Here is a 17,639-nt window from a genome sequence, read left to right as displayed (position 1 = left end):
CATATGTTTTTAAGAGGTGTAGGTGCTGGCTGTAATACTAAAGAAGTCATAGATAGATTAAGATATCTTAAAGCCGAAATTGAAGATCTAGAACTGAAGGAAAGAGAACTTGATCAGCAGAAGTTGTGGCTACAGCAAAGCATCAAAAATGTGATGGACGACTCCATTAATAATAGATATCCTTTTAAATACGCTATATATATACATAATATCTACATATTCTTTCAGGCTGAAGATCAGTTACTTTATTCTAGTGTTTTTAGAGTTCAGTTTTGCTAGTGAATATAACATTTTAATTTTATAATTCTGATTTATACTAATATTTTAAAATTTTTACCTTTTTAAGTTATACAGTGCATCAGTTAGCATCATTACTGTGTTGCATTGAGAAAAACAAATTCACCTACATTCAGTCTACCCATTGATAGGACGTAACATGCTAGCTAAAGTGTGCTTAGGGGGTCTACGAATTTGGAAGTCATTGTTAAGTGCATAGACATACTTAAATCATTGTTCTGTACTTAAATCATTCAGTGTTCTGAAGTAGTAAAAATTCAGCAGCTCTCAAAGTTTTAAAAAATTAATTTTGGTTTGAAAATGAAATATTACAGGCCTGCAATCAGTCCAGGATACATTCCGCCTAACATTAACCCAAAGACAGTATTTACTGGAGGGTGGGGTTCCAAGGCTGGAGTATCTGTTGTACTGGGAGGAAACATCATTAGTGATATACTCCATGTGTTTCTTATAGTCATTGTGTTCTCTTAGATATCTGTGACTCTTGATTTGTGAACTTACCTGTAGTCATATGGAACATTTTAACTACATTTATCTGGTACCACCTCTTATGAACTTTTGACTAATGTATACAATTTATTTTTTGTGTTGTCTTGTCTTTGGTGAACAAGTCCATGATCTCATTTGTTATTTCCTTTCTATGATCAGAACTCCTTAACAGTTTGATAATAATGGGGGTCTTCAACTGTGCCTTGTGGAACCCCAAGATTCAAAAAGCATTGAACTAGTTGATCATGCACTTTGCTGCACTGCTTTCCAAGATTGTGGCCACTCCCAATTCCCCAAACCATGACCCAAGAAGATTCTCGATGCAGAGGCTTGTATAGTTGCTCTTCACTCCCACTGAGAGCATCCTTTTTCCCATCAATATCCTTCCCCCTGAAGCTCCTGTCTCCATGAGGAATGTGTTTTCCATCTCTCTCCCAAGAGTTCTCAATGACAGAGAAATCAAAAGTGGCTTCTTCTTAGAGCAAAGGATGGACACTTCTCTTATGGACCTTTATGTGATTGTCTTTGCCTTTTCAGACTGAAGACTTGTGTTGTTTTTCATCTGACCATATGTGACAGTCCCTTCATGCATTTGGTCATTTTATTTTGGCCTTCAGATTTATTATCTTAATTTAAATGTCTAGACCTTGATATAAATGTTGTTTCCTTAACTCTATGACAGTACATTTTCCTATGTAACTCATGAAGACATCTGTAATTGCTTTAATGGTAAGTACTGTTAGTAAATTTTTTCTTACATTCTTCCTGTAATCAACCTATTTAGTGTAACGTGATTCAAAATTCTCCATGCACTCACCCTAAGTCATTATTTTCAGGACTTGTGGACATTTTTGGGTTTCACTCTACAGTGCTATGTGTTGATAGGCTGCTTTCATTTCTGTTTCCATGACAATAACTGCTTTTCCCTGCTTTCACTTCATTGCCCACATCAGTAGGTATAAACTATGTGTGGGAGAGGCACCTAAGTCAGCGATTAAGCAACAGCCTCAAAGTCACAGAATCACAGAGTCAATGACTAAACTTGAACTAGAACACGGTTCTCATTGGCACTGTTTATGAAAATATATGTAGCAAGTGTGCTGGTCACAAATGGAACCCAAAGAAAGCATGAGGACAGAGTGAGGTTTATCCATTTTATTATCAGGAAAATTATTCCTCACCCTATTCCATCCCCAGCCTCCATGTTTTCCCCTTAAGATGACAATATATTAGTAACTAAAATGGGCGGTGGGGGCTGTATTTCCATAATATATATAATACAAGTAAAATGAAATTTTGCATACAGATTTATATTTAATTGTGCATGACCTATTAAAAGAGGACAGTCTTGTATCATGCACATACAAAAAATAATCTGCCGAACACCTTGCCAAGTGGAATCTGACTTTCATCTAAGATTACGTTGGTAATATATGTGGGCTTATTGCTCTACTTTGCCATCATATTTCCCAAGTTTTCAAAGAAAGGGGGAAGTATTTTTAATCTTCAACTCAGCAGAGACTGCTGTAGAATTTGGCTTCAAAAGTAAGTTCACTTAAGCTTAAGATTTCACTGTATCATACCTAATCTTTAGTGTCTCCAGTCATTTAAGTAGTATAAATACTTCAACTAAACAGTGTTATTTAACTAAGGCTAAAAGGTTTCAAGAATCTCAGACTTGACATGAGATTGGGTGAAAGCAGTTTGTTTATGAGAATAGAGCTAACACATTTAACCTGTTCTAAGGTCTAACACATATATTGCCTCATTTAGTCCTCAAAAAAAAACCCTATGCAGTAAGTTATATTGCCTCCATTTTACAGAATTAAGAACCAAAGCCCAAGGTTACCTAGCTTGGGATTCAAATCCAAGCATTCTGACTCCACAGCCCACACTCTTGGCCAACCCACACTCTTGGCCACTGTATTACAGGATCAGTAGTATTTTCTAAAATGTAAAAATCTTTATTTCTTAATTTTTTTGACCAGGTGATACACTTTTGGCCATTCAAGCACCTTCTGGTACACAGCTGGAGGTACCTATTCCAGAAATGGTATGTATGTAGGATAACTTTTGTTAAAATGGATCTACTGTTCCAAGAGGGACAAATATATTTTCTTTAGCTGAACATGAGCTAATTGCAAACACTTTCAAGTTACTGCTTTTAAGGTGTCTGTTTGAAAGTACTGATATCTGAATTTAGATGTCTTCAGTACTTTGGTAAAATTATGGAAGTGACTGAATGAATCATTTAACATTTAACTTTTCTTAAAATTTGATTTTATTTGAGCTAGAAGACATCAAGGAATGAGTAATGATATAGTCAATAATCTTAAAAGATCAGTTTGACTATATCTATAACCAATATAACAATCCTGAGGAAAAAGTTCACTTTAAATATCAACAATAATATATTGCTTTAAATTAGGTCTTTTAAAAAACATTTTCTGGCTTATTGAGTCAGAGATATTTATTGACTCTATGCTAATATAAATTTCATGATTTTAGTTTTCAGATTCAAATTTCCTGAAACAAACTGATTTGAAAACTATAACAATCAAAAAAGAGGTAGAAAAAATTACTGTTATCACCTCCCTCTCTTCTCCCAGCTACTCTAGAACTTTGTATTTAGGCGTTTACATTACTGGTTTCTGAAGCCTCGGGATACAAATTACCTTTTTGAAATGGAGGGACTTTACATTTATATCTCTGTAGGAAAACTCAGTTGTCTTTGTGCTTTGCTGAATGAAAAAAAGTTTCGACCTGTGAAATAGCTGCCATTTAAGACCGCACATTCAGATGACCACATCCATGGCGGCCGATGCCAGGGGACGGGGTTCCATATATGTGGAGAATGCTTGGAGTGCTGCTGCACACTGACATGTATAATTACACACAAATAGATGGTTTCCAGAATTCTACAACTGGGAGTTGCCCAGTATTTAAGAAAAGCTTACTTTTAGGGGCAAGTGGTTTATAGCACTCAATATCCCATTCTAGGTCTCTATGTTTTGACTTAGCGGCTTAATTTTCTCGTAGTTAGTCCCTATAGCTTTGCCTGTCTTATTTTTAATGTTTCAGCTTACCTAGAAATGTTGGCCTTTATTCATTTGTTTGTGCCCACTAACTTCAAAGGGTCAGAATGGACAAAAGAAATACCAGATCAATCTAAAGAGTCATTCCGGACCTATCCACGTGCTGCTTATAAATAAAGAGTCCAGCTCCTCTAAGCCCGTGGTTTTTCCTGTTCCCCCACCTGATGACCTCACACAGCCTTCCTCTCAGCCCTCGACTCCAGTGCCTCCACAGAAATCCAACATGGCAACTCAGAACTTGCCTGAGCAACATGTCTCCGAAAGAAGCCAGAATCTTCAGCAGACTCCAGCCACAGACTTATCTTCAGGTGGGTTCAGAGCCTTTGTTTTAAAAAGTAGAGGGGAAAATATGAATGCTGTGTTGAACAAGTTGGAGAGCTTTTCTGAATTTCTCAATTGTGATGTTATTTTATTATCTAGTATAGGAGGCAAAATAGTAAACCTGATCAACAAGTATTAATTTTGTGTCTTCTGTGTGCCCAGCACTGGAATATGTATTATGAGGAAAATTTAAAAAACAGATCCTGTCTTTAATTATACTACTACTAGTTGTTTCATAGACTGTGTAAATATATATATTTGCAGTTTTCCTTAGGATTCCATTTTTGGAATTAAACCAGATTTGTTCCCCCACCCCCCTTTTACTATTTACATGTCAGCTTTTTATCTGCGATTTACTTTGTAAGGTTCTTTTATCTCTTAGTAACTCTAGTATATATAATTGAAATTTGTTCTATGTTTAATAAAAATCATACTAGGGACAACTATAGTGACTTATGTCTCCTGTTTCTCTGTATTCTCTATTGTTATACTTTTTATTTGGAAAGCTTAGTTTTATAGAGTTGATAAGTGGTCTCAACTCCAATTATTTAGGAAATCTTGCCTTCCTAAGTTGTTTGATCTGTGAAATGATAAATAGCTAAAAACTGGGCATCAGGAATAGGGGCCACATTTCTTAAATTTATAAAATTTCCTCAGCACCCAGTCCTTTCCCTTGGTTATTACATGGCTAGGTATTTACCAACTCCTTAGTGGTTGCAAATAAAGGACCCATGGTTGCTGAATGAATGATTGCCATGCAATCTAGACGTAGTATTGCAGATAATTTAAAATAACTATATTGTATATATTCCACTTTGTTTATTTTTACCTTTATCCTTTTGGGATGTGGTCTACTCTTTGAGTTCACAATAGGTAAGAGTGAGCCTAAAAAGATCTTACTGGACACAGAATATTTTTCAGCTTCTTGTTGCCCATGTCCTTCCCCTATAAGTATTTCCACACCATAGGCCACAGGGATGCACAACAGAAAGTGTCATCTTTCAAAAGCTTATAATCTAATTGGGAAGAATAAAGTAGGCAGGTTTATGGTTTAGCTCAGACACAATTAGTACATTGGCTTTCACAAAGCATTAAAGAAACTTCTGAGCATTTCATTTCCGTACATGATTTTGTATTTGGAAATAGTAAAGAAAACAATTTGGGGCCAGATTAGAGAGGGCCTTGAATATCAGACTGAGTTAGGACTTTGACCTATAAACCAATGAAGATTTGTGACCAGGGAAGTGGCACGTTTAGAACTGTATACTGGTGAACACAGAAGTAACGTCATTAGGAAAGAAGAGACTTCTGGCCCTGGGAAGAAGAGATTAGAGGCAATGAAGACAGAAGATAAGATGTTTGCAGTTATGCAACTGTGAGAGAACATTGAGGCTAAAGTGGGGTGATGACAATGGGACTGGAAAGAGAAATAAGGAAGATTTGAGAAATACTCTTTAGGCAAAATAAGTAACCTTTGATGTGTGAGATCTGAAGATAAAGTTAACAGGAGGACTGTAAAGTGATGTTGCACTTTTAAGGTTGAGTCATAGGGAGAATTATGGTAACACTGACTTTAAAAACTGAGGAGTCAGTTTTGGGAAAACAATGATGAGTTTTTGGGGCTACATCTTGAGTTCAGAAGTTTAAAAGTAATGCCAGGTACAGATTAGTTGTCATGAAAATTCTGTTTCCATAAAGTTCTAGTACTTTAATTTCGTACTTTTTTGTGTGTGTGTGTGGTACACGGGCCTCTCACTGTTGTGGCCTCTCCCGTTGCGGAGCACAGGCTCCGGACGTGCAGGCTCAGCGGCCATGGCTCACGGGCCCAGCCGCTCCACGGCATGTGGGATCTTCCCGGACCGGGGCACGAACCCGTGTCTCCTGCACCGGCAGGCGGACTCTCAACCACTGCGCCACCAGGGAAGCCCTAATTTCGTACTTTTAATCAAGATGCTGATGTTAAATATAACTGTGCTTAATATATACTGTGTTTAAATATATGCTGTTTAAATGTAACTGCCTTTTTGCTGTTAAAATATATAAAGAGAAGTGTAAAAAAAGCTTTATCACATTTCTTTTTCCAGCGGGATCTATTAGTGGAGATATCATTGATGAGTTAATGTCTTCTGATGGTAAGTAGTTAAAAATTTTAATAAATATAACCTTATACATCAATAATGCTTTTCTAGAATTTATGAGTGGCACATGATTTAAAAGAAATGAAGAACCTATATTTTTTAACTGCTTAATGTACTATGATGATTCATAGTAAGTTACAGGCATCCTTCAGATTTTTTTGCCTGCATTTTGAGGAAAAAGAATTCATAAGGGGATACTCATCACTTTTACTGAATAAAGTTCTAAATTGTTGGCATACTAGCCCTTTTTACACCTGAAGAATTTGGCCAAGAAGAGTAAAACAGTGTATCTGAGTCAACAGGAAATCTGAAAACAGTTTTGTAAATACTCCTACCATGGCCAACTTCAAGCTGCCAATGTGAAGTCAGTATTACTAAGATTAGCCACATCATCGTCTAATCTGAAGTAATTCTTAAAAATCAACTAGCTATAATATGGTAGTTACTTTAACAATTACTCTCTGGGCCTCACCTTTCTAAAAGTTCTTGGATTCAGAGTCCTGGTTCCTAACAAATATGTATAGCCGAGACCTAGGAAGTAGCAGCTGTTAAATTAGCCAATGGCACAGTAACCACTTAGACATTTATCAAACACTTCTGTAAAAGCAGAGAATTTCAGCATATTTATTAATTTATGTCTAGTTCCTTTCTCTGTTTTCGAAGTGGTAGCTTATTTAGCAGATCAGAGAAAATACTTTGAGCAGTGTTTCTGAATCATAAATTTTAGTGACAAGTTCAACCAATAAAAACTAACTTGTTTCTCAAGCTAACACCTATAATCAATGCATAAAATGTCTTTAAAGAAGAATCTTTCAAAATATAAGTCATTAATTTGATCATTACATTTCCTATTACATATTTTTAAAAAATTGCTGTATAACAGGGGAAACATAATTTGGCTTGATGTTTTTGATAGTATTTTATGTTAGACATCATTACCTGTATGTAGAAACCATCTTTAACACTGAATTTATTTTTTGCTTGCAGTGTTTCCGCTTTTACGGCTTTCTCCAACCCCGGCAGATGACTACAACTTTAATTTAGATGATAATGAAGGAGTTTGTGATCTGTTTGATGTCCAGATACTAAATTATTAGATTCCATGGAAACCTGGGACTGTTATCTACCTCTAACTGTGTAACATTTTAGACGTCTTAACCTAAGTATTTAAAATAATGAATGTAACATCTTTTTAGTTCACTGATTCTGAAATGTTCTTCCCTAATACTTTCTTTTTTACTTCACAAAACTTCAACCATAAGAACAAAGGATTCTGATTGCTTCAGGGGAAAAAGTGATTTCATATCTACCAACTCCCTACCCTCAAGTAATTACATTCTGGAATTTCAACTTTTCCTCCCATTCTGAACCTTCTGTTTTTTTCCTTATATGAGAGGAAAGTTAAAGTAGACTTAAGGTCATCAAAAACAAAAAAGTTGGCCAAGGGCTCATCATTTGTTTGTCTTACATTTTTACTGCCACGAGACTGTCCGTATTTCTGTGTATCCTCTGATCCAGACATTCACTGCCACTTATAAAGTGAAGGGTGTAAACTAGGATATATTAACTGTTTCAGTGAACAGATTTTGTGAAGTGCCTTCTGTTTTAGCACTTTAAGTTTATCACATTTTGTTGACTTCTGACATTCCACTTTCCTAGGTTATAGGAAAGATCTGTTTATGTAGTTTGTTTTTAAAATGTGCCAATGCCTGTACATTAACAAGATTTTTAAAAATAAAATTGTATAAAACATTTAATTTATTGGTCTTTTTGGAGAATTTGATGCATCACCAGTGTATTACAACTGAGCCATTAATCTTGTAGCTTCATCAACATTAACTGGTTCGTTTTCATGACACTGCTGAGGAATCTGGAGAGAAAATTACATTTAAAAATTTAGATAACAATAGCAAACAAAAATGACATAATCTACTGACATATCTATTATTCAATATAATTTCTTCTAGTTGTACTTTTGGAAATAGAACAATAAATTCCCATATTTTAGACTCAATGTTTTAAAGTCTGAATAAGCTATACATACTACAGAGCCAAATACTAAAAATTACAATCAATACAGGCTTTGAAAATTTGTAGTTTATTAGCCAGAACAAAAGGAAGTGATTTCCACTCACCAGCTGTTTCTGCAGAGGTTCAAGGGAAAGGCCTTTTACGAACTGTACAAGTACCTTTTGCATATCTACAAAAGCTTTATTCACGCTGTTAACTTTTTCATCATTCATGATGTTTATCTTTTAAAAAAAGAAAAAGAGCATTAATCCATGATCTCACAACCATTAAGGATAAAAATATAGGCAACCTTAATTTAATCTTGTTACCCCCCAAACCTATAAACTCTTATCAATCCTACCAATTTATGGAGACAATTTACACTAAAATTCTTAGTCTTATTGGGACATTTTAGACAAAAGGTTCTGTTTTTTAAAAAATAAGAATTATGTGAATATACCTCATACTTTGACTTTCCTGGAATAAGCAGGCCAAAATATGTGACCACTATCTTTCTAAGCTACGGTGCTATCGTCTCTCATCTGTAAAATGAGGAACCTGGATAGCATGCTTCCAGTGTCCTTCTAACAGTACGTCTCTGAATCCTTCCTTGATAGAAGTGCCTGGCAGTCTCCTGAGGACAGTGGCCCCTGTAGCCGTCCTCACTTGAATCTGAAAGGTGAGGGTGGTATTCTTGTTCTTCACAGCTGCTCCCCAACCATTTCTCCTTCAAAACTTTTGGCTTTTTTGCATCTTATGCATCAGGACATTCTGACACCCCTCTCCTCATTACTGTCACCTATCAACACCATGATTACTTGCTCCTTCGTGAAAGATCTCAAACCATGGCTCACTGACCCCTCTCACGCCTGGCGTCGCTTTTTAGTGGCTACAACAAAAACCTATCCTGTGGCCTCTTAATCTCTTCAGGTCCTCATCTCCAGGGGTCTTTTCCACGACCTACCTTGCCATCACTCCCATGCATTACCTTAGGCTGCATCATTACCTGTTACTGCACCACCTCCTATCCTTCTATTCACTTATTTTATTAATAATTCTTAAATCTCACTGAAATCTTTTCCCACCAAGTTCACTATTGTTCACATTTTCATATCCCCACTTTTTCCTTTAGCCTGCACAGATTCCATGACCACTAATCAGTCACTCCTTCACACCCTAACTCTACTTCTCTTCTCTCCCTCAATCAGACTTGCCTGGCAACCTAGTTAAACTCAAGTATCAGCCTTTTGGAGCCCAAAACTGAAGCTCTAAAAAATCATAGCTGGCTGACTGGCTTCACTTTAAGTTCATGGCCACCAACTTCAATTTACCACTTATATAGTACCTGGTGATTGTACGACCTCCCCCTAAGGCTGCTTTCTCAGAAAAGTGTTCGATACTTTCTCCAACCAGGCTGCCTACCCACAGATCTTTTCCATTAGCATCCATAAAGCTTCTAGGACTTCCTATCCAAACAAAATAATTTTCCTCAAATATACCAAGCCTTCACCCAGCTGGGGGTCTTTGCACTCACTATTCTTTCTGCCTAGAACATGCTGCATCAACACTTCCCGGCAGTTTGCATCACTGGCTCCTATCAGGCAGGTCTTGGCTTCAATGTCAACCCTGAAGACAGTTCTATCTAAAACTCACCCCCAAACCCCAGTCATATCACCCAGCTTTATTTCCTTTTTAGCATTTCCAAAGTCATGAAATTGCTCCACCAAAAATTTTAACTCAGCTAGTTCATGAAGACTGAAAGATAAAATGTTACATTTCTATGGACCATTATGATAATTACTAAGTCCTCTAGAGGTGACTCCACCTACTACTTAAGCTTGAAAACATTTTCTTGAATAATCTTCTTAAGGAGTCTACTTAATCTTGAAGAAATTTCCCATTCCCCAAATATTTTGAAATAAAGATAAAGTAACTCCTTTCTTTTCAAATTTTGTATTTTAAGAAACAAAATATTTTATCTTCTATTTTTAGGTTTTTATCTGAGTTCTAGATATCTTCAGAGAAATAAGAATTACTGAGGAGAAAAAGAATGGGTGTTGACTGACATTCCATGTCTTGACTCTGTTGAAAGCTTCTTGAAGAGATAACTTTTCCATACCATGTTTTTTTATGATTTCTATGCTCTGAGAAAACTATTAAAACTGTTACTTGGAGACTCATACATTTGCAGTTAAAATGCTTTCTTCTTTTTGCACATTTGAATTCAAGAAAGGGAGGTTATTTTTCTTCATCTTTTTTTCTTTTTTAAAACAAATGTTTAAAATCATCATGCTTTTGTAGGAAAGGCTAAGAACCTATTTTAAATATTAGCATTCAGTTTTTCAGTAGCTTTACAATTATGCTTTGCTTGTAAACAATAAAGTCAGAGTGCATAAGTGATACTAACCTTCTTCAGATTAGTGGTAACTGGTTTTGCTTTATTTTTAACCTTAAAGCCTTTTTGGCTGGCTATGTGGAATACATTCCTGGACTTCTGTCCTCTTAGTTTGTTCTTGGCCATTGTCTAGGAAAGAAAGAAAAGGAGCTCAATTAAGTTGCCCATGTTCATGAACTGTAAATCAATTTCAGTTTTTGGAAGTAAAGGTACCAATTAAATCTAAGAAGTTCCACCTTCCTCCTGATTATTTTTAAAATTGCTGCTTGTATAAAAATTATCTCCATGTCCTTTTGGTCCTACTAGATTTTTCTGTTTCAGTGCAGAGTGTGTAGCTAATTCTTTTCTGCATCTCCAGCACCTGACCCATAAGAGGCTCCACATTAGTTTCTGCCAGTTAGATTAATTAATATTCTCAACACAACAATTGTTTTTTTTTTTTTCAGCTCTCTGCAGCATCTGACAATTCTAACCATCACCATCCATCCTTCTGCTAGTTTACATACTGCTATTCCATTCCAGTTCCTTTCATACTCTAGGACTGACTCCCTTCTCCTTCTTTCATTCCTTTTTACTTGCCCCATTTTCACTCCTGTGTGCACCTCCTCAAAACCAGTACTTAATCTTACACCTCCTAACCCCCACGTTAAATTACTTTCATGACTTCCACATCACCTCTATGTGAATGGCTCTTGCCTAAAAACTGTAGGTATTATCTTTGTTTTATAGCTAAACACACTAAGCCTATACATTCTACTTGAGAAACATCTCTCAAACCTGTCTTTAACAATGCACATGAGGAACAATTTAAAAAATATTAATAGTTAAGATTTATTAAGCTTTTACTACATGTACAGCACTATGCTAACATTTTATGTATTTTAACTAATTTACTCCTTACAACAACACTTTGTAGGAGGTACTATTTTATCCTCATTTTACAGATTAAAAAAAAAAAATCTGATGCAAAGAGAAGCTAATCTGCCCATTGCTGCACTATTAGTAGTCAGAGAATGCCAAGATTCAAAGCCAAGCAGACTAGATCCTGAGCTCTCATTATGTGATGTGGTCTCAAATATAAATAAAAATGCAGTACAAAAGCATGATTTAGTACTGCCTAGTTCAGGACTGGGTTACTGCTTTAGTCCCTAGGACTATTTGGTTAGACTCTGGGTTGGGACAAACTATACCCATGGACCAAATCAGGTTAGGCACCTGTCTTTGTAAATGACGTTTTATTAGAACGCAGCTACGTCCATTCGATTATGTATGTTTTGTCTGTGGCTGCTTTCCTGCGACAACTGTGGCTCGCAAAGCCTAAAATATTTACTATTTGGCCCTTTACGGAAAGACTGTCAACCCCTGGCTTAAGCCACATGCATTCAAGTCTATCCTGCGTAGTGGTACGAAATGAACCGTCCCAATGTTAAAATCCTTCAGTGGCTCCTCCAACCCACAAGGAGCAATATTCTTTGTCCTGACATATCGCTGGAAACCTGACTCTAGCATAAATCTGTCAAAGGTATCTCCTGCTATTTCTCTATACCGACTCTAGTCTACTAATTACTCTCTGAAGACACCTTGCACATTCTTCCCTTCTTCCCTTTGCTCACATTGTATCTCTCCTCCTTCAATGTCTAGCCTCAGGAACAACAGAGACAGCAATGCTTCCGAACCCCAATAGAACTCCTTCTAAAAAATAAATAAATAAACACAGTAGAAAATACATGATTATTATAGAAGCAGAAAATACACATAAACCACCCCCAAATTAAATAATCTAAAATCCTTCCAATAAGTAACCAAAATCCAACCATTCGTCTAGTATTCATTAATCAATTACTATGTACCGAGTGTGGTACAGAACCTATATACATACATATAAAACATATACAAACACAAGAAACATAAAGATAGGTGCTGTAACTGACAGCATACGAGTGGAGTCACAAAAGGAAAATATCCAGTAGAGTTGGGGACTTGAGGAAGGTTCGTGGAGAAGGTGAGAGCCTAGCTGGGGGGGGTAGTGGGATAGGGATTTTCTCTAACAACCACGTGGAAACTGGTGACAACAGAACAACCCAAAGCTGGTACCCTGCCGTGGGATGAAGGCCCAGCAGGCATGGGGGTTTCAGGCCTGAGCCAGCAGGCCTGCGGCCGAGTAGGGCTGCCTAAGGCAGCAAGCGACGACGGAACGGAGCCTCCAGACGGCAGCAGCCCGCGGACAGCCAATCCTGTCTCAACCCTCGGAAACTCCACGCCAGCGCGCCGGAAAATTTTTTAATTAATCTCTCACCAGTCCTCCGATACCCTCGTGCAGGGGTTTATGCTCCAGGTAACGCCATCTGCCCCCGCAGGATCCAGGAAGTTCCGGAATGAGGCAGCCAGTCAAGGGTCCTCTCTCAGGTCGTAGTTTCCGCCCACCGAGATAAGCTCCGCCCACAGGGCGGAGTCCTGCCCCGTGAGCTTGGTCTGCAGACGGAGATAAGCCCCGCCCATCGAGCGTCGTTCCGCCCAGCGAGCGTCCTTCCGCCCACCGAGCGTCGTTCCGCTCACGGGCTGGTTTCCCACCCACCTAACGTAGCCCTGCCCACAGAACCGTCTCAGCTGTGGAGCACCCTTCCTTAAACACAGGGTCCTCACTGTTAACATGCCTTGCCGTTCGCTGGGTTAAGAACCTCTACTCAGCTGAGGCGTCGAAGACGCGGCTAAGTCTGGAGTTCCTCGCAGGGGTATGTGTACAGAAACCACCCGAAGTGTCTGAGTCACCAGAGCCACACAGACCGTAACACAGGTGGTCGGCTCTCAGCCGCTTACTGCTGGCTGGCTCTGTCCGCGCTTCCAGGAGGTGGCGCTGCGCACTTCTGGGTGGTGTCCCGGGTTTGGTTGGAGCAACAAAGAACCTAATGTCTGGAGCAGATCTAGAACTATAATCTCCCAAGGGAAAATTTGTAGTGAGCCAAAAGTTGAAATGCTTTTCTCATTGAAGTTTCCTTGCTTCAAAATGAGAATTTCTGACAGCACGGCAGAGGCACAAGAAAATATCAATAAGTTGTAAAACAAGAATCAGGGAACTTTAGAAAATCTTAGAAGAAACATTTGTGCCTTCCAGTTTTATGTCTGTGTGTGTATATTTCCCAGTTAAGGTGTTCTGGGTTGAGTTTTCTAGAAAATCGAATCACTTCTTCCAAGACGATCTTTCCACTGAGGTAACAGTTTTCACATGTTCTCTCCTTATTTTGTTACAGTCTTAGGGAAAACCAGCTTTTAAACAAATGTAGAAGTACTGACATTTTTGTATCATTTTTGTAACGGTACATGAGTTCTGCTCTAAGTATCAAAATAAGGCCAAAGTACCATTCCCCTTTTGCAAGTGAGAATGCTGAGGCTCAGAGTCTAAGCCATTTTCGGTATCCACACAACTAGTAATTGACACAGCCAAACTAGAATCCACGAGGGCTGGCCGTCGGTCAGGTCCTCTTCCCGCCAAATCAGCCACTTGCCTGCTTATAGAAAGATGAACCACTTTTACAGTAAATCACTTTATTGTTTATGTCCATCACAAAAAATTAGAGAATACGTTAAGGAATGAGGAATAATTACTTGTCAATGTAATTTTATTAAAATTCTGTATTTTTTCTAAAGAGTGACTTTTAAAAACACCTTAAAATGCATTATAAAATGCCCATAATGTGTGGCAGCAAGACCAAAGTAACATCAAAGCGACAGAAAACCATTAGATTCTTTCACAAGGCCAGTTATCCAGGAATACTGAAGCTAAAAGGTGAATATAATTATGGTTCCTTGAATGTGAAGTTATTGATGTATATGCAGAAGACAAAGAAATAGATGCAATGGAATGACATTATAGTCTTTATGAAAACTTACGGGCCTAGCTTTCATTTGGAAATGGTGAGATAGAGATACTTACACCATGGAAATAACATGGTTATACAGGCAAGGGCAGAGTCACTGTATGAGGTAGGAGTGAGAAGGCATGATTTCTGTTTACTTCTGTTACCTACCAACAGTGTGACTGTGGAAAAGTTACTTCATTTCTCTGTGCCTCCCTTTCCCATATGTAGATGGCCGCTCAGTAAATACACACTTCAGAGAACATTCATTATCTGCTCAGCATTCCTCTCTGGGGAACCGCTCTTCTCCCATTAAGTGATCCTGGTTGAATGAATAATTACAGTCCTCGTCTAAAGATTTTCCAGCCAGAGCTAGTGGAGACACTTCTTGCTTTTAGTATCCTTGTGCTTGGATGATGTGAAATTGAGGCTGCTAGTTGCCGTCTCCTCCAGCAACTTGAGGGAAGCCTGACTGCAGTGGGAGAGAACAAGAGCAATGCAAAAGAACACAGAGCTGAACAACAGAACACAGGACCTTGGTGATATCATTGGAGTCCTTGGATTCAGCTATAGATGGAAGAAAGATCCATCCCTGTCTTCTCAGTTATCTGAATGAAAACATTGCTTTTTTTTTTTATTGGGTTATTTACTTTTTTTGTTTTTTTTTTTTTTTTGGTGTGGACCATTTTTAAAGTCTTTATTGAATTTATTACAATATTGCTTCTGTTTTATGTTTTGGTTTTTTGGCTGCGAGGCCTGTAGGATCTTAATTCCCCAACCAGGGATCAAACCTACACCCCCTGCATTGGAAGGCGAAGTCCTAACCACTGGACTGCCAGGGAAGTCCCTGTTGGGTTATTTATTTATTTTGCGGTACACGGGCCTCTCACTGTTGTGGCCTCTCCCATTGCGGAGCACAGGCTCCGGACGTACAGGCTCAGCGGCCACGGCTCATGGGCCTAGCCACTCTGTGGCATGTGGGATCTTCCCGGACCGGGGCACGAACCCGCGTCCCCTGCATCAGCAGGCGGACTCTCAACCACTGTGCCACCAGGGAAGCCCCCTGTTGGGTTATTTTTTTTAACCACTTGTACCTTGAAGAGTCTTAACTCTACTCCTGTTCAGCCTACTTCACAGGATTTTGTACAGAGTTAGTGAAATACAAAACAGGAAAGCATAAGGTATTACTAAGACAAAAGAAGCACGTAATTTTCTAAAAGACGTTTTTCTAATTCTCTATGAACCAAATAGCTTCAAGATTTCTAATCTTTAAAAATTCATCCCAATCTCATACTTCCAGTTTTTCTAAAAACCTTAAAGATGAATAAAATCATAAATAAAGAAACATTTTTTTGGAACCCTTAGCTTTCCTGTTGAGACTCAGCAATGCGGAGTCCTTTATACAGCTTCAGTCCTCAAAGAACGGTCTTGGAAGCAATTCAACAAGTTAACAAATATAATTAGGGAGAAGAAAATGAGAGCCCACAAAAATGATTACAAATCATCTGCAACAAAACTCATAGCCCTCTCCCAGAACAAAGCCAGCATTGTGTAGATGATGCTCCATGATAGACTTGTTTCATTCATCAACCTTATTTGCCCCACTACTCAGTTTCATTCAACTGAAATAGTTTGAACACCTAGGCTCTGTGAGGCCTCAAAGGAAGTACTTTCTTGTAAAGAGGACAGTCATTTGAGATAGACGTATGCATATGAAATGATCATTTTTGACAGAAAGTGGTAAGGACTATGATAAATGCACAAAAATGAGCTATTTATGGAAGGAAATAATTCAGAATTCTGGAAACATTCATGTTAAAACTTCTCATCTGATTGTCTTAGAGAAGAAATCGGCAAACTACAGCCTACAGGCCAGATTCAGCCCGCTGCTTATTTTTGTACAGCCCGTGAGCTACGAATGGTTTTACATTTTAAAATGGAGGAAAAACATCAAAATAGGGACAATATGTTACAACACATGAACATTTTATTAAATTCACATTTCAGTGTCAGTAAGCACAGTTTCATTGGAACACAGCCACACTCATTTACATACTATTTATGGCTGCTTTCACGCTACAACAGCAGAGTTGAGTAGTTGAGACAGAGACCACATAACCTACAAAACCTAAAATATTTACTACCTGGCCCTTTACCAACTTAATACTTTAAAAAACTTTACCAGCTCATCTTAGCAGATGAGCCGCATGGTGGTATAATTGGTCAAAGTATTCGTGTTTTATACTCAAAGCAATAGGAGGCTTAAAAGGATGAAACCACTTTTCCTCCCAGTATTCTAAGGTAGCTAAACGTTTACAAAATGAGTTTGAGTTTCCTTGCCTCTAATGGTTATCGATGAGTTTTATGTTTCTAGGCTGAAAATGGAAGTTTCCACGTATAAAGGCATTCCCACTTGAGTCTTCCTTAGGGAATGGAAAAAGGAAATAACCTAATGCTTGGGGAAAAGATGAGCTTCTGGAGACCGAGGAAATGGTTGGGGAGAAGGTGGTGAGGGTTTTTCTGCAAGTGATTGAGACTTAAGACCCTGTGGCACATGCCACCATGGCCTGGGGAGTAGTAGCATAAGATCCCTACACCAGCAAATGTCACAGAATGGATGGAGCTTTCCGCCTTCAAGTGAAATGTGGATTTTGATATTAAGCATTACAGCAGCCATTGTGATGAACTGAAAACTAGAGAAAGTTTTCTTTTCTGTGTGCAGGGTAAGCTACCCGCTTCCCATATACTTGAGACTGAGATGAAATTTTTATGCCAAATTAAAGAGTGAAAATTTGGAGCCAGATTTAATTTGATTTAAAACTTTAAGTTTTATGGTATTTCTGTTATGCATACATTCAAGAATGTGTGTTATGATATTTCTTACACTCAAGAATTTTAACAGGCAAAAGTGGAGCTATAAAGCCTTATAGGAATAGAGCATGACACGAGCAAGCCAGAGACCCAGAAATGGACATGCTATGCTTGTAGGAGTGGGAGAGGTCCAATGTGGGTGGAGGAGTGGGGGTGTGGAGATGCTGTT

General features: G+C 38.2%; 2 protein-coding genes across 4 annotated transcripts in view; one reads left to right on the top strand and one right to left on the bottom strand.

The window, feature by feature from the left end:
• E2F5 (E2F transcription factor 5) overlaps nt 1-7,466 on the top strand; it is a 28,252-nt gene extending 20,786 nt beyond the window's left edge. The window contains exons 3-9 of one of the 2 annotated variants that reach the window (XM_079901759.1): nt 15-178; nt 1,474-1,515; nt 2,775-2,839; nt 3,295-3,354; nt 3,922-4,189; nt 6,287-6,334; nt 7,328-7,466. In XM_079901759.1, coding sequence (XP_079757885.1) covers nt 15-178; nt 1,474-1,515; nt 2,775-2,839; nt 3,295-3,354; nt 3,922-4,189; nt 6,287-6,334; nt 7,328-7,437 — 757 coding nt within the window. In that variant the 3' untranslated portion in view covers nt 7,438-7,466. The remainder of the gene's footprint in view (nt 1-14; nt 179-1,473; nt 1,516-2,774; nt 2,840-3,294; nt 3,355-3,921; nt 4,190-6,286; nt 6,335-7,327) is intronic. The other variant, XM_079901760.1, reaches the window with a different exon arrangement.
• Nucleotides 7,467-8,049: 583 nt separating this feature from the next.
• Nucleotides 8,050-13,211, bottom strand: RBIS (ribosomal biogenesis factor). Of its 2 annotated transcripts, XM_079901761.1 has the most exons (5): nt 13,042-13,211; nt 12,359-12,437; nt 10,758-10,874; nt 8,476-8,592; nt 8,050-8,210 (listed from the first exon to the last, which is right to left on the bottom strand). In XM_079901761.1, exons 3-5 carry the CDS (start codon nt 10,869-10,871, stop codon nt 8,139-8,141), a joined length of 303 nt encoding a protein of 100 aa, XP_079757887.1. In that variant the 5' UTR covers nt 10,872-10,874; nt 12,359-12,437; nt 13,042-13,211; the 3' UTR covers nt 8,050-8,138. The 2 variants fall into 2 exon arrangements, with proteins under 2 accessions (XP_079757887.1, XP_079757888.1); XM_079901762.1 differs by lacking the exon at nt 12,359-12,437.
• Between the last annotated feature and the right edge of the window lie 4,428 nt (nt 13,212-17,639).

This window comes from Stenella coeruleoalba (assembly GCF_951394435.1).
Source record: "Stenella coeruleoalba genome assembly, chromosome: 17".
Classification (NCBI taxonomy): Eukaryota; Metazoa; Chordata; class Mammalia; order Artiodactyla; family Delphinidae; genus Stenella; species Stenella coeruleoalba.
This window is presented reverse-complemented; position numbering and strand designations above follow the sequence as displayed.